At 42.4% G+C, this 17063-nt stretch overlaps 1 protein-coding gene across 1 annotated transcript in view; it reads left to right on the forward strand.

The window, feature by feature from the left end:
• The window catches only part of Cers6 (ceramide synthase 6), a 252558-nt gene that overhangs the window by 55564 nt on the left and 179931 nt on the right, over positions 1-17063 (forward strand). Inside the window, exon 2 of the mRNA XM_052722441.1 lies at positions 12659-12764. Coding sequence (XP_052578401.1) covers positions 12659-12764 — 106 coding nt within the window. The remainder of the gene's footprint in view (positions 1-12658; positions 12765-17063) is intronic.

Raw genomic sequence — 17063 nt, forward strand, 5'->3', positions numbered from 1 at the left:
GCCTGCTGTGCCGTTGGACGGCAGCCAGCGCCTAAGTGTAATTTCATGTCTTCAGAAGGCCAGGCCGTCTGTGCCAGTGCGAGGGCCAAGTGCCTGCGAGAGGACTCGCCTCCCTCTGTGGATGAGCTGGTGCTTTTCTCTTCATGTTCTTCCCCTTTGAAGGCCATTCTCAGCTGCATTGTAAGTTGGACTTGGAGTTCATGGATGTTTTGAAGTTGATTGTTTCTCTTCATAGATTCAGGTAGTATTTTTCTTGGGTTTTTTTTTTTTGTTGTTTTTTTTGTTTTAATATAGTGAAAGGGAGTCTCCAAGGACCTGGAATCTCACCTCCCCGTTCCTTAATGATGTGCTGCTATCGTGCTGTTTAATGAGCAGTGATTGGCATAGGAAGCTGGTGATTTATACTCGCTTTGTTTGGAATGCTGTTTAATAAACCGCACCAAGTTATTTTTGGCACAGTTAGAGCAGTCATGGAGCTCATTTTTCAGGATGAAAAGCATTTAATGAAAAGAAATAGTAATTGTGGAGCTAGGTTTTAGCCTTCACTAAGCTTCTATCTGAGTAGTTCTGTGTTGCTCCGTGCTGTGCACACAAGGAAGTGAAATTAGGGACTTGGCATGGAAATAAGAATTGAGAGACCTAAAGAATGGCATTTGTGGAAAGATAAAAAGATGACTTGTGGCCGGGCGGTGGTGGCGCACGCCTTTAATCCCAGCACTCGGGAGGCAGAGGCAGGCGGATCTTTGTGAGTTCGAGGCCAGCCTGGTCTACAGAGCGAGATCCAGGAAAGGCGCAAAGCTACACAGAGAAACCCTGTCTCGAAAAACCAAAAAAAAAAAAAAAAGATGACTTGTGTGTGTGTGTATGTATACAACTAATTACTGAAAGTGTAGTGTTTGTGTTGCTTCTGATTATTGACATTTGACCTGCAGGATGAAAAAGAGGATAGTTCAATCCTTCTTTGGGTTAGTGTATGATTTTATGATAGCATATGTGTATATGCATATAGCTCCACAAATAGGATCTACTTTTAATTAGTTATTATGCCATGTACATCCCACATAGTTAATTATGTTTCTTGTATTACTGCATTAATATATGATGAAGTAATAAAATGTAATATAGTTATCTTACTATATTACTTATTCTCGTGTATCCAAACTGTATAGCTGTATTCTGTTTATGCCCCCCATCTATGTAGAAATTTTATCTGGACTAAAAAAGATTGAGCTGATCATAGCTCTGTTTGAATACTATGAAGGAACATTGAGATTTGTTACTTGGTCGACAGTTGTGCTGAGACATTTGGGCTCAGTTCTAAGGCAGAATTTTCTGGGCCCTCCACCTGCAGGTGAAATGACCTGCTTTAGTGAATTCTCCCGCTCTGCTAGACCAGTCTGCTCATGCCTAGGCTAGTGCAGTGCTTTCAAGCTCCAGCTTGCATCAGTATTGCTTGGAGGTTTTGTGAGAAGTCATGTGACTGGACCCCACCCTCGGAGCTGTTGAATGTAGGGGTGGGGCAGGGCTGGAGCATTTCTACTGTCACAAGGTTTCTGGTGAAGTTGAGGTGGCTATTAGGACACTTACACTCTGAGATGCATTGAACCAAATGAAGCGTTGGCTCAAACAATACTGTACTTAGGGGCCCTTTCAGGATCTTGGTTAAATACTGACTCTGACTCAGCCTGGATCTGAGCGTGAGAGTCTGCATTTTTTTTAAATGTCTTCCAGGTGATAAGTGCCCTTGGGTCCATTGACCAACCCCTGATTAGAGATGATGAGGCCTGAGAAATTGAGACATACAGATATGTAAGTCCTATATAGCTCAGATGTCCTGTAAGCAGTTTTATTTTGGTAAATCTACAAGGGAAAGATTTAAAAATTAACTTTGGCTTTTCAAAATGATTTTTTAAGAGTAAAATATCATTTTTCTTACACAGATCCCATCATCATTCTGAACATTCTATGACTCTTCTCAGTGGTTCTGTAGATAAGAACTCTTTTGCTCACTCAGTAAGATTTTTGCCCTTCAGAAAATGCTTCCTTGGTTCAGTCTACTACTGTGCTTTAAATGAGATAGCCTTCACATTCTTTTACTTGAGTGAGCTCTGAGGTTTACTTCCAAATTGGGCTATTTCTCATAAATACTCCCAACAAAGAATTTGAGGCTGTAATACCATTGTGTCCACTCAAGCACTTCTGGTCATGCCACTGGAGTTGTATCCAAGAAAGTATAGAATAAATAGGGCAATATTAATATTTTTTTAAAAAAATAACAGATTTATGTCCTTTGCCTGAAGGACAATTCAGGATTGCATTAAGAGAATGAATTGCCTTTTAGGAGAAAATTCTGGTTTCCTTGTTAACAGCAAAGTAAGTATTTTATTGTTTTTGCCTCTTGACTCATAAGAAAACTGTTTTGCTGTGATTGGCTTCAAGTTGCTCTCTGTTTAATTTTCATCTTCCCAGATTCCATTGCTGTACTGGTTCAGGGTTTCTTCATGAAAGAAATAGTCTCACAGGGTCAGCAGTAGTTCCTATACCCACTGGGAGATGAAGATCTCAAACCAGAAAAGCTGAATATTAATAGTGCTTTAATCTTTGATATGTTGTTTTCTCATACACAGGGAAGAAAGCTTGCACGTGCCTGCCTGCATACCTGTCACTGTACGTGTCATTTAGCTAGGTGATCCAGTTGTACTGCAGGGAGACTCTTTCCAGGAGGGAAATACGTAACTCAGCGTCTCACAGCTCCCAAGTGGTCAAATTGGTATTTGCACATATATAGGGAAGCCTGTCTCCAAAACTCTCAGCTTCGTTTTATGCTTAGAGATGCCCCAATTCACATAACAGCTTCTTCTTTGGAATAGTGTTCTTAGACCATGGGTATCAGACCCAACAAGAGGAAGCTTTAAACGAGAAAGGGCAGAAAGAAATTCCCTGGTCTCCCACATCGCTTTAGTTCCTGATCTGGCAGCCAACACGAACTCTGTGAGCCTGTGTCACATAAATCTAGTCCAGATAAGAGCCCAGTTGGTGGTAGCATCCAGAGTTTCTATTGCAGACTTGCGGAGAACACTGTCCTGGTTCACACGCCATCATCCCTGGGCTTCAGACCACCTACCCTTCAGAGCATGTTTGAGGTGTTAGAGCTGAGGCTGTGCAATCTCCCTGTCCCAAATGCTAATGGGGGAGGGCTGTGGGAGTGTTAAGACCCAGCAGTCCTGAGGATCAGAGAGCCCTCTCTGTCTTGGTATTGCACAACAAGTGTGCTGATTCACAGTGGTTCAGCTTTCTAGTAGACAGTGATTGTGCTGATGCTGTGAATGCAGATTCTCATTCTCCATTCCCATCACTGTGGAGGGTGCCACCTTCTTTCTATTTCCTACAGTTGGTTGTTCCTAGTTATCCTTTATTGTGAAACAGGTACATGGTGTTTAACATAACAGCTTAGGCTGTTATGCTGGTGTATGGCTTCCAGGGAGATATTAATCCATATGGATGATGAATTTTAATACAGAAGTTTATAATATCCCCATCAAAGAATTGTTGACTTCGTTTTGCAATGTTCTGTGGAGCCCTTGTGTTTTCAGTAACCCACCATACAAATAAGGTCGGATTATTAGTTGAACTGCACACAACCATATACCTCCCATGATAGCTCAAGAGGAAAACAAGCAGGATTCATGCATGAGCATATTTGTGACTATGAGGCACGATGATATTGGTGTATAGTTCAGAAAAAAATGTGCACAGACTATGACCATGTGTTACCAACTCACAAGTCAAGAGTGTTGGGAGAGCTCAGCGCTTGAAAAAGAGGGGGTGGATCTGTCACTTTCTAGTTCAGCTTACTGATGCACTAGGACCTTTTCTCCACTTATAAAACAACTGACAAAATTTGGAGACGTTTGGAGGATCGATTGAGATAAAGTGTGGAAGCACTTGGTGACTGTGGTAGAATTAAAGGATTAACGCATTATAGAGAGGCCGTGGGTTCCCTGCACCTCACATTTCATTTCAGGGCCAATTATGAAAATTGAAGGTGAGTCTACCAGTTGCAGGCTTGATAAGACAACCTGTCTACAGGGTGAAGGTCAAAGGCCTGCTTCCCTTTTGTTAGCTGGTCAGGTGTGGAAGATGAGTGACCAGTGTTGAGTCCCTGTTAGAGATTGAGTTCCAGAGAAAGGTGTCTGTAAAAGGAAAGAGGCCCTCAGTTACCGAGAATTCTGAAATTCTGGTAGCGATCTTGGTGTGTGTGACCTGTCAAAGACTGGAGTTAGAGCTAGATGGTCAGAGATTTAGTCGGAGAGGTCTAGAGGCAAGGCTGACACTGACAAATGCTGCCGAGGTGGAGCTGTGCCATTTAATAAGTGCCCTCCGTGGTATCGTCCTCCATATACAGGGATGAACAGTGTGAAAATGAACCCTTACTCAGACAGGTGCGCTAGTCTCCAATGGTTCATTGACAGCTACAGTGAATTCATAAGCACTGTCAGACTTGGCAAATATTAGCTGGCTCACAGCAGTAGAATCTTACACTTTCCTGATTACAAAGGTGTTTTCCTACATAAATACATCCCGTGCATTTTTTTCTTCCTGAAACCTTTTTATCATTTTCCATATTTAATGTGTATGACATGATCGTACAGGGTCCACAGAGAGAGCTAAAAGGTTTCTAAAGTGAAACACTGAGTACCCACCACCCATGCAGTCCCCTTTGGTTTCGTTTCATTGGCCTGCACAACTAGGAACTGATTTTGCATGAGTCCCATACCCACTGCAGGACTTGTGTATCTGCTGCAGACATCACAATGCCTTTCTTGTTTTTTGTGTGTGAAATGTAGGGGTATAGATCTTATTCGGAGAAAGTCACAAACTTTATAGAGTCTGTCTTCAGTAGTTGAAATGAACTCATGATGAAGTAATGCAAAATCTTTAGAATCTTGTACAAGTGTAGCTACAGGGGACATATTTGACATTTCTTAGGTCAACTTGGGATTTACAAAGATTTCTGTTCTAGATGATGATATTTGGTGGCCTTTCTGTCACTGATAAGGCCTTTCAGTGAGGTTCGGGGTGGGGCGTGGCTGACAGATACCTTTTTTATTGCTATTTAGACAATCTTTATTAATCTTCTGGGGACTTTAAAAAGCATCTACCGTTAGCACAAGCAGTCTTTGCCAGTGGTTACATGCTGCTCAGACCAGCCAATGTCCAGTGACTTCTTCTATTTCCTTAAAGAATAGAACAAGGCTGCATTTCAAAAATAAAATCATTAAAGTATTTTTTAGAAAGTCAAAAATAAAAAGATGTGTGAAAAACATCTAGGCATCAGGTCCTTTATCTCTTTATTTCTAGCAGGGAGAAGGATGTATTGTTAAATGTTTAAGGAGTGTGTGGACTATTCATGTCTCTAGAAGCCAACAAAAGACGAGTGAATATACACTTTAGTAAAAAAGAATGATGTAGGAAGATGTAAGATTAAGGGGTGATCAACTAAAATAAGACCCCAAGGGGAAGACATTAATATTTGTGTGTATGTGTGCATATGCGTGCGCACGTGTACGTGCGCGCGTGCGCACACACACACACGCATATGGAGGTCCGAGTTCACCTTTCTGGAGTCAGTTCTCTCTTTCCACCATGTGGGGCTTGGGGACTGAATTTGGGTTGTCAGCACGCTCTTTAACTTGCTTTGTCACCGAGGAAAAGACTTACAAGCAAGCAAACAAGGAAACCCTTTTTGTTTGTAAATAATTGCAGATTCACAGAAAATTGAAAAGGACAACAGAGAGGTTTCCTGACCCTTCATAGGAAGTTTCTACATGATTTCTCCAAAGGGAAATCTCCTTTGGAAGAAAGAGGCAGTGGCCAATGCCATTATGAGCTCATGAACTCTTGGCTCGCTCACAAGCCTGTGCCAACCCTGTGCTTTTCTGTGAAAGAATGAGGATCAGTACAGGCTGCCTGCTGACATGTGAACACATGCTTCCTTTCATAAAAACATGGCAAGAGTGTGGATATATTGAATAGTTGCCAAATATTGGGGTTCTGGTGTGAAGTCTGCCTGTATCATCTAGGTGTTTACCAGAATTTGCCATGTATATTTTATCTTTCCACTTTATGAGTGTAGTAACCAGTGTTTAGAAATACTAAACAGGTTCTCAACATGCCAAGCCCAGAGTAGGTACAGCCATTTATATCAGATTATATCAGGAGTGTCTACATTTCGTCTCAACTCTGCAGCTGCAAAACCCCAGGTACACATTTTAACTTTATTGAGCTGTATGTTATATTTCTGTAAAGCAGGGCTGATATTTACTTCAAAGAATTGCTGGGTTTGTTTGAAAAAATAAAACATTACACAGTGCTTATTAGCCCATGGTCACTGTATAAAACAGTTTTTAAAAGTATTTATTAGCCCATGGTAACTGTCTATAATGATTGGCTCTGCTTTTCCATCCTGACATCAGTAATTATTTTTCTTCTTGAAACAATGTTGTATTAAATAAGATTGTAGCACATGTGCTACACACACAGACACACACACACACACACACACACACACACACACGCATATGCACACGCACACGCACACCTACTGACTCAGTCACCTGCACAAATTTGTCTAAACTTGCACCTCCAGATTGCTTTGCAGCATGCTGTTCTTATTAGCATTAACATCTGAATAATTACTGTGATGTTAGCTAGACATATGCACATTTTTGGGTGACTAGTCCTTACTTGTACATGGTTAGATTTCTGTTTAGCATGGTCTGGGTGGGATATATGTTCCTTCTCATAATTGGATTTGGTTATTTCATCAGTTATTAATGGGTTATGGTTGATTTCAAAGACCTTCCCAAGTATTTTCCTATTTTCAAATATATTGGCTATTTTTGATTCACCATTAATTCTGAAAATCTGGTTCTCTCTGGTCTGCAACCTGAAGAACTTGAAGTGGGGTTTGGATACCACACATCCCCTTTATTCCCTGTCACTGAACTTGCTTTAGCACATGACTCATGTCGTAAGCCTATTTGCTTTCATTCTCTCTCTAGAACCCTAGGGTATTGGTTTTACTTTTGCTTGGACTTTGGGGAAAGAAGATCGACCAGAAGGGGTTGGTGAAGACAGAAGGGGCTTGTTCCTCAAAGTTAGAAACAGACTATCCCTTCCAATGCTTTTCTTTCTTCATTAAAATCTTCATCCAGTCTGGAGCTATACCACTCTTGGGCATATACCCAAGGAATGCTCAACCACACCACAAGAGCACTTGTTCAGCTATGTTCTTCATATCAGTATTGTTTGTAATAGCCAGAACATGGAAACAGCCTAGATGCCCTTCAACTGAAGAATGGATAAACAAAATGTGGTACATATACACAATGGAATACTACTCAGCAGAGAAAAACAATGACATCATGAGGTTTGCAGACAAATGGATGGATCTAGAAAAAATCATCCTGAGTGAGGTAACCCAGACTCAGAAAGACAAACATGGTATGTACTCACTCATAGGAGGATACCAGATGTGGAACAAGGATGACTGGACTGCTACTCACATCACCAGGGAGGCTACCTGGAAAAAGGTCCCCAAGAAAGACACGGGGATAGCCCAATGATGGAGAAATGGAATGAGATCTACATGAACAGCCTGGACATGAGTGGGGGTAGTGAAGGGCGAGGGTCGAGGGAAAGAGAGCTTGGGGGAGCGGGAGATCCCAGCTGGATCAAGAACAGAGAGGGAGAACAAGGAATAGGAGACCATGTTAAATGAAGACCACATGAGAATAGGAAGAAGCAAAGTGCTAGAGAGGCCCACAGAAATCCACAAAGATACCCACACAACAGACTACTGGCAATGGCGGAGAGACAGCCCGAACTGACCTACTCTGGTGATGGGATAGCCAAACACCCTAATTGTCATGCTAGAAACCCCATCCAACTACTGAGGGATCTGGATGCAGAGATCCATGGCTAAGCCCCAGGTGGATCTCTGGGAGTCCAATTAGCGAGAATGAGGAGGGTCTATATGAGCGAGAATTGTTGAGACCAAGGTTGGATAAAGCACAGGGACAAATAGCCAAATGAATGGAAACACATGAACTATGAACCAATGGCTGAGGGGCCCCCAACTGGATCAGACCCTCTGAATGGGTGAGACAGTTGATTGGCTTGATCTGTTTGGGAGGCATCTAGGCAGTGGGACCGGGTCCTGTGCTCATTGCATGAGTCGGCTGTTTGAAACCTGGGGCCTATGCAGGATCGCTTGGCTCGGCCTGGGAGGAGGGGACTGGACCTACCTGGACTGAGTCTACCAGGTTGATCTCAGTCCCCGGGGAAGGCTTTGCCCTGGAGGAGGTGGGAATGGGGGGTGAGCTGGGGGGAAGGTGATGGGGGCGGGAGGGGGGAGAACAAGGGAATCCGTGGCTGACATGTAGAACTGAATTGTATTGCAAAATAAAAAAAAAAAAAAATTAAAAAAAATCTCAAAGACAATATAAAAAAAAAATCTTCATCCAGAAAGTCATACATTCATATCCATTTGTAACATTAGTGTGCTGGTTGGTTTTTTGTCAACTTAACACAAACCATGACATAGCTGGGAAGTGGGAAATCTTAATTGAGCAAATTCCTCAATGTGGTTGGCCTGTAGGAAAGAAAGCCTTTGGGGATTTACTTGATCAGTGGTTGATGTGCTCACTGGGGCAGTGCCACTCCTGGGCAGGTGGCCCTGGGGAATGTAGGAAAGAAGACAGATCAGGCCATGAAGACCAAGCCACACAGCAGTGTTCTGCCATGGCCTCTGTGTCAGCTCCTGTCTCCAGGTGCCTGAGTTGACTTCCCTCGGTGATGGAGTATGACCTGAGAGTTGTAAGCTGAAGTAGACCCTTTCCTCCCCAACGTTCTTTTTGATCATGGCGATTTATCACAACATTAGAAGCCATAACTAGCACAATTAGTATAGCTAGATCTCAAAAACACTGACCCACTTAGACACAATGAAAACATTTTATAAAACAGTATACAGTATCACAACCAGGATAGCAAATACCAGACAATTTAATGGTCTTATTGAGATTTCTCCAGTGTGTGTGTGTGTATGTGTGTGTGTGTGTGAGAGAGAGAGAGAGAGAGAGAGAGAGAGACAGAGACAGAGAGACAGAGAGACAGAGGTTTCCATACAATTTTATCAACATGTAGATGATTGCATATCCACCAGCACAGGCCCCCCAAGTATCTTTAAAAGGGTGGGGGAATGCTACTGTTGAAAAGGACTGACAGTTCCTGACATGCAACCACCGAGAATAATTATTTAATGTTATTATAGAACAGTGTCATATATCTTGCATGTGTCTTTCAGTAACCTCCTTTTCCAGATCGTAAATATCTTTGAGTGCAGAGATCACTGTCATGTTTTATGGATACGCTTCACTAAGGCCCTGCTCATGCTTCCTTCACTAGTGTTCTGGGGTGATTAATTCATGCTTAAAATACAAATACATCTTCAAATGTAGACCAGTACTTTTCAAAGCTTACAGCCTTATTATATTTACTTTCAACTATAGCACGTGAAATTATTTTATAGATGTTTGATCTTTTGAAGGCTGTGTTTCAGCCCTTGATTAAAAAAAAAAAAAGGCAGTTAGGTGAGCACTTCCTGGTGGAGGTAATGATCAAAGCTTGAGAGAGCACATGCTCCTTACCACTGTGATATTCTCAGGTGTGCTAGCCCATTGCCCTTCTGTGTATCTTTCCCTCCCTCCATCTCTCCCTCCTTCCCTCCCTCCCCTCCCTCCCTCCCTTTCTTCCTTCCTCCCTCTCTATTCCCTCCTTCCATCCCACCCACTACTGTGAAAGTGTTTTGTATGCTTACTTTTCTTTGGTCTATCATTAGAAACAACATTTTTTTTTCTCTAATGGACTGTGACAGAAAGTAATAAAATTGTAATAGCTGTGACATGGGTTTTATTTAGAATTTAATATGTTCTCTGAAAAAAAATCCTGGAGATGATTCACAAATTCTTCAGAGAATAAACACAAATGAAATTGCTGTATCATCCTTTCACCAGGGGTACCTATGAGGAATAAAGTTAACTGCTCTTCTTTCTCTTCTTGAGGATTTGGGATTAACTTTTTTTGCAATTTAAATTTTGAAATTTAAGTGTTTGCTTTTTTGTACTGCTCAAGTTGTTGAGAAACAAACAAACAAACAAACAACAACAACAACAACAAAACTTCGTGATTGGGTGAGCCTACCCAAGCGCTATGTGAGGGAAATGCTGGTGTCATAGGGACAATGAGAATTGAGAAAATGGCTTCTAGTACTGGAAAGGCCAGTATTAGAGTACTGGATGACCCTGAATTGATGTGATATTCAAGGGAATTAAAAACATACAGCCCATTGGTCTTGGACACACATTCATTTATCCATCAACTACTCACTGAATGCTCACAGTATTCCGTCCATATAAATAAGGACATCCTAGGACACAGAAACTTCTTGAGAAAAATCCATGTGGTTTGATTTATTGTGTATACTCACCATGGGCCATTTACATTTTAAATGGCTTTGCACTTTCCAGCAAGTTAAATTCTCTTAACTCATCTTTCATTCCTCTTATATACTTCCCCTGAATCCTTAGAATTTGGGGTTTACCCTGGCTAGGGTTGGCATGGCCAGCCACTTGTTTCATTGACCTTCCTCGGAAAGGAATCCTGTCCCGTGCTTGAGATACACAAAGAGGAAGTGACCAGGCCTTGTATTTATCTGGCAGGTTGTTGCAGAGATAGTGGGGGCAGAATCCCAAATGAGTTTAAACACAGCATGTTAGAAACAGGGAAGATGAGGAGGGCTGAGGAGAGATCCAGTGAGGAAGAGTGGAAGCCAGTCACAGGAGAGAGAGGTTCAGCCTTTACATGGTAGGTCTGCCCTTTTAGCCTGTTTTTTTTCACAGCACACATTTCTTCTCACATTTTCTGTTAAGCATTGTGAGAGTGACCAGCAAGCGGGAAACTCGGCTGGAGAAACAAGTCCTGGCCTCGGCTGTGGTCACTGCCCATGAAGTGATGTGTCTTTTCCAGTTGGAGCTTCAGCTGTTGCTTCGTGGTTACCGAGAAGACCTAGAATTATTAGGAAAAGGGAAAGGCATTCCTAATGTGTCTGGAAGGACACATTACTAATGTGTCACACTGGAAGGAACCCAGAATGCAAGGTTCTGAAGAGTAGTCCGGTTTCTCAGAGGCTTACATCTTAGGAAAAGGTAGTAATTCGATCTCCCACTTTGTCCTGAGAGACCCTAGCGGAGCAAGCACGGTAGCGTGCTTTTTGTGTGTGTCTCTCCTGGCTCAGGCTTGCAACAGGTAGTGTCCTTGTTTTCTAGTTGGGGTGAATTTCTTCATAAGATAGGTTCCAGCTCAACATTTTGTCGTACTACTCTCCTGCTGGGTCTACTGTTCTTCGATCTTGTAGAGCTTGGCTAAATAAGCCTCATCTAAGGTTCACGACTGACCTGTTTTATGCATTTATTGGTTGTTGCCCTTGGCAACCACTGAATTATCTTAGTAATACTCTCGTATGATATTAAATTAGTGGCAGACACTCAGCATCACCACTGAAGTATTATAGAAACTTATTTCTTGAATAGTTAGTCTAAAACACCTTGGAGGTGTAAATACTTTTCCTTTTATGCAGTTTTTCAAGACTTGTTACCATCCCTCCAGGGCCCTGTGCACTACACATCCCTCTCAGAGCCTCATCCAAACATCAGACATGGGAGATGAGGCTCATCCTTCCCATTTATCTTGGCATAGGCATTCGCTTCAGATAAAAACAGTCCGGCTCACACTTTTAAACACTTCAGCTTTTAGCTTGTCTGGGATGGCATGCCATTTAACATTCTTCATTCCTCCTAGGAGAAAGAAGCAGAGGGCAGGGCGGGGGTGATCTGCAAGGCAGAAACTACAAAACTGAAAGGGATTAGGGTTCAGTACTACATACATTGATTATGGAAACCAAATGGCTGTACTTATTACCAGAGTGATGGAAAGCACACGCCCTCTATGTGAACTCAGATGCTTAGTGAGCACTTTGGTATAATAACGTGACTGCACGTGTTTATAAGAAGACTGTAAAGTATGTCATGTATTTATATATCTTGCTTATGTACTTACAATCCCATCCAGTACTACTCTTTTCCTTTACTTTCTTATGGTGTAAAGAATCATATAATTAACCTGTGGAGTCTTCTTAGAACTGCCAAGTCTCATTAGAGTTTAGATGTTCTTTTGTTTTGTTTTGTTTTTGAGACGAAATCTCTCTAAATACCTCTAGCTGTCCTGGAACTCACTACGTAGACCAGGCCAGCCTCTTGTTTACAGAGATCTTCCTGCCTTCCAAATACTTGGATTAAAGGCATGTGCCACTATACTCAGCCAAGGAATTTAAATGTTCCTAAAGGATTTCTCTTTTTAATGTGACTGCTGGTGACCTCAAGTGAGATCTGCCTTATAGTTTACCTGTGTGAATGTCACCATAAACCCTACAAGAATCTAATTAGGATAACCTAGTCATGTATCAATGATGCTACTAAGAGCAGTTGTAAAAAGTATAATTTCTGAACTATTTTTCTCTCTCCTTTTAAACCTTTAGATTCATAGCCAAACCATGTGCCATAGCCCTCAACATCCAGGCCAATGGACCACAAATTGCCCAGCCAAACGCCATTCTGGAAAAGGTCTTCACTGCTATAACAAAGGTACGAGTGTTTTCTGGGGAACTGCTCTTAACCTCCAATCATTCCATCCTTTCTCTCCTGGGTTCTGACAATTAATTTTTCCTCCTATTGGACATTGCGTCCTCAGAGAGAATGTAGGTGTTATGATTGGACCCAAACTGTAAACAGTAGATAAAAGAGATTTGTGGCATCTTGGTTGACTCTAGCTGATTTTCCAAGCTCTCTGTGCAAAGGTCTTGATTAGATAGAGGTTAGTCCAATCCAGTGCCTTTTTCAGTCTCAGGTGACATGAAGTGTACAGATAAGAGCTGGGAGGGAGTGACCAGGCAAAGCTTACAGTGTGACATATACATGTGTGAGAAATGGGACCTCTTGGCTTATAGTGAGTACCACCCATACGTTCCAGGGGTTGTGATAGACACACCTGAGCAACAGTGAAAGGCCGTATTTGAAGAAGACTTGCTGTGTTAAGGAATGAAGGAACTTGTCAGCAGAGTTGGAATAGAAGAGATAGGCTCACAGTGCAGAACAGACGAAGAGATCAAACATTCAGTATGAAGGGAGTTAAACTTAATCTAAGCTAAGAATGAGACAAAGAGAACAGAGGAGGGAGGAGGCAAGGGATTGGTACATATGTAAGCACAAAGAAGAGGAAGCGAAACACCAAGGACACTCAGTCTGAAGCCTTAGCTAAAGGAAACAAGTCAACACTGAGCCCACACACCTGCCTCTCAACCCCTCCATTCTTACCTCTGTTCACCCTTGGCTGGATAAGAAAACAGAAAACAGGAGGGGTACAACGTTTGGTGCATTTCTATATCAATGGTTCCTTTGACCCCTGTGAGTTTTCTGGGAGAATCAGACAGGTGGATAAGGTGTGATTTGACAGTGTTAGGTAAATGCAGTTTCTCTTTGGTTTGTGGTGGTCGCCATTAGTACTCTGAGTCTCATGTCTTGCAGCTGTTAATTCAAATATCCAGACACTTTTGCTTATCTTGCTGCCTTCCTTCCTCCCAAAAGTCTACAGGAGTTTTCTCTGCTCTTTTAAAAATGATATTGTTTGCTAGAGAAATATGAGGAAAGATTAGGTTTTTTGTTTTGTTTTTTGTTTTTTATTTTGTTTTGTTTTTTTAACATCACCGTAAGAAGTAGGAAAAGAATGAATGGAATTTTAGGGAAAGCTCTTTTTGTAGTTTCGAGAGGTGACATTGGATTGCCAAGTTCAGCCTTGTAGGATGCAAACCCTGTGGTATTAGAGGAAGTAAATATTTAGGAAAGAACCTCACATTTCCATGTAGTTTACCTTATGAAAGTGAAATATCTCTCCTATTAGTCTCATTATTCTTCTCTTACAACACTGAAGATCAAATCCAGGCCATTATAAATGCTAGACAAGAGCTACATTCCCAGCCCTGTCAAGCTGTGTTTGGTTTGTTCTGTAATATCTGTAGGCTAGGGGACATTGATGGAACAAGTACAGAGCCTCAAAAATGCCTGGGGATACTGTCTGACTAAGTATATACATAGCCATATTCTGCTTTCCTGGACGCGCTGTGCCTTGGCACTGGGGGCAAAGTTCAGATAGTCCTCTCTCCTATCTACAAGCCCATTGCCCCAGTCCATGGTGACCTCCAAGGGCATCACAACACCTGTTACGAGATTACAAGTAGGCAAGAGGCTCTCCTTAGTTGAGTCACCCGTGAAGCACAGGGGTGGCTGCCCTGCCCCATAAGCAAGAAACCTCAGAGAGAAACAAACACTGTCTCACATCTCCCTGCTTCCCTTGCTTGTTCCCAATCCCTTCTGGGAGAACCAAAGGCTGTAGCTATAAGTAGAAAGGGGACAGAGGAGAGGAAGTGGGTGGATCCTGGGGAACAGGAGATGCAAAAGGGGCAATAAGTGCCTCTCTGGGGGTAAGCCTCTGATTTATGAGCCCAGACTCTTAAGTGTCTGTAACATGCTCCTTTGCCCCATTAGATTTGACTTGTAAGAACACATTACATTACATCACCAAAAGTGATGTAGAATTTTAAGATATAAGCCCTAGAATGTGAAGCTCCCTTCTAAATGTGGGGCCATGCTCTGTGGGACTGCATTGGTCATCTTCTCTGACTCTTGTCTCTGACATCACCAGATGGATATAAGTCATTGCATTTTTCATCAGTTTCTTCTCTTGAGGTAGCATCTGTCTGTCTTTTTGTCTTTCTCTCTCTCTCTCTCTCTCTCTCTCTCTCTCTCTCTCTCTCCTTTCCCTGCCCTACAGGGAAATCTATCACATTTTAAATCCTATAGAGAACCAACCACCCGCCCTACAGGGAAACCTGTCATATTCTAAACGCTAGAGAGAGCCTACCACCATTAGGAAATAATTAGGACTCTTGGTATTTGCCTGAGTCAGACCTAGGTCTGTAAGTTGAAGCAGTATCTTTTTCCTACTAAAGCTGGGCTTTCAACAGGTTTCTTAACTGTTGAAGGCCTTAGAATCTTCAGATAACATACTCACAGGCTTTGCTGAGGATTGGATAAAACCACACACACACACACACACACACACCACACACACACACCACACACACACACACCACACACACCACACACACACACACACCACACACACACACCACACACACACACACCACACACACACCACACACACACACACACCACACACACACCACACACACACACACACACACACACACACACACCACACACACACACACACACACACCACACACACACACCACACACACACACACCACACACACACCACACACACACACACACCACACACACACCACACACACACACACACACACCACACACACACACACACACACACACACACACACACACACACACACACACACACACATCATTTAGTAAGCAGCACGGCGTCTTATTTCAGCCTGTGTTTCCACACTTTAATTGCGTTGCTCATATGAGGAGGTGAATTACTGCTGCTTCGTTGTGTTTTTTGAGAGCTTCTGATTCTGGAGTTTGGGGGTGGAGCCAGAGGACCCACAGTTATTGATTGCTGAGCCCATTTAAATACACCAAATGATTATTTCTTGCCAGTGAATATTTTTGAGTGCCTGTCTTTTGACTGGTTTCATCCTGTTATTTGAGTCTATTTTTAATTTGGGGGGATTTTCTTTTTATAGCTATGAAACCAGCTACCTCACTTTCTTAATCAAATTGGTTCTCAAGCTACGAGGGTAAAAATATACAGCAATTATGAAGCCATGTTTTATAGTGTTGAATTCCCTTTTCCTGGGGAGACACAAAACACCTATAGAACTCAGGTGGGCACCAGTGTCCGACAAAAGTACTATTTCTCCAATGTCCAACTTGGTGAGACCAGTGATTTTATTAGACTTCCTGCAGAGAACACAGGAATTGTGTGTGTGTGCTACTACAGAGTTCCACCAGATCACGATGGCAGCTGTGTGGGAACTGCCGAATGGAGACCCAGTTTCAATGAACTTTACTTCCTATATGCTGTAGGACCTCGAAAGATCCCTTGCAGATGGAAAGGGAATGATGACTGTGATTTCAAATGAGGATGTCCTGATCCTCCTTCCCTCTGTCTAGTTACAGGGACTGGAGAAGTAGCTCAGGGGTTTAGAGTGCTTGCTGCTCTTCTCGAGGCCCAGCGTTCAGTTCCTAGGACTCGGGTCACGTGGCTCATAAACGCCTGGAACACCAGTTCTAGAGGATTCCAATATCCTCTGTTCTCTCTGGGCATCTGCAGGCACTTGCTCATGTACATGAGAACACACATGTGTGAGCTCTCTCTCTCTCTCTCTCTCTCTCTCTCTCTCTCTCTCTCTCTCTCTCTCTCTCTCTCTTTCTCTCTCTCACACACACACACACACACGCACACACACACACAATAAATAATAAAATAATTCTTGTATACAATTGTAGACAGATTCTCTATAATTTGTCCTCATTTTCCTCTTTCTTAATGAGATTGTTGTCATTAATTTTAGCTAACCAGAGGATTATACAAGATTACTGGGAAAGTTTGTGAGTTTTGAATATATTTAAACTGTTAAAACTAAGAGAGGAAGAAATGTGAGGGATGGTGTCAGAACAGAATGTTAACAGTGTATGTTCCTACAGTATAAAAAGGATACAACTCACTCGAATTGAGCAGGGGAAGATGGTGGGAAATGTACTGATGGCAGAATCACTGTATAGTTGGGAGGCAGTGGATGGGCCATTCTGGCCAATCCAACAGCAGGAGAGGGTTCTGTAGCAGTACAGAAGCAAACTCCAAGATAAAACTGTTGTCAAGTGCTGGGTGGGGAGGAC

Source organism: Peromyscus californicus, unplaced genomic scaffold, assembly GCF_007827085.1.
Source record: "Peromyscus californicus insignis strain IS unplaced genomic scaffold, ASM782708v3 Scaffold_7__1_contigs__length_154581171, whole genome shotgun sequence".
Classification (NCBI taxonomy): Eukaryota; Metazoa; Chordata; class Mammalia; order Rodentia; family Cricetidae; genus Peromyscus; species Peromyscus californicus.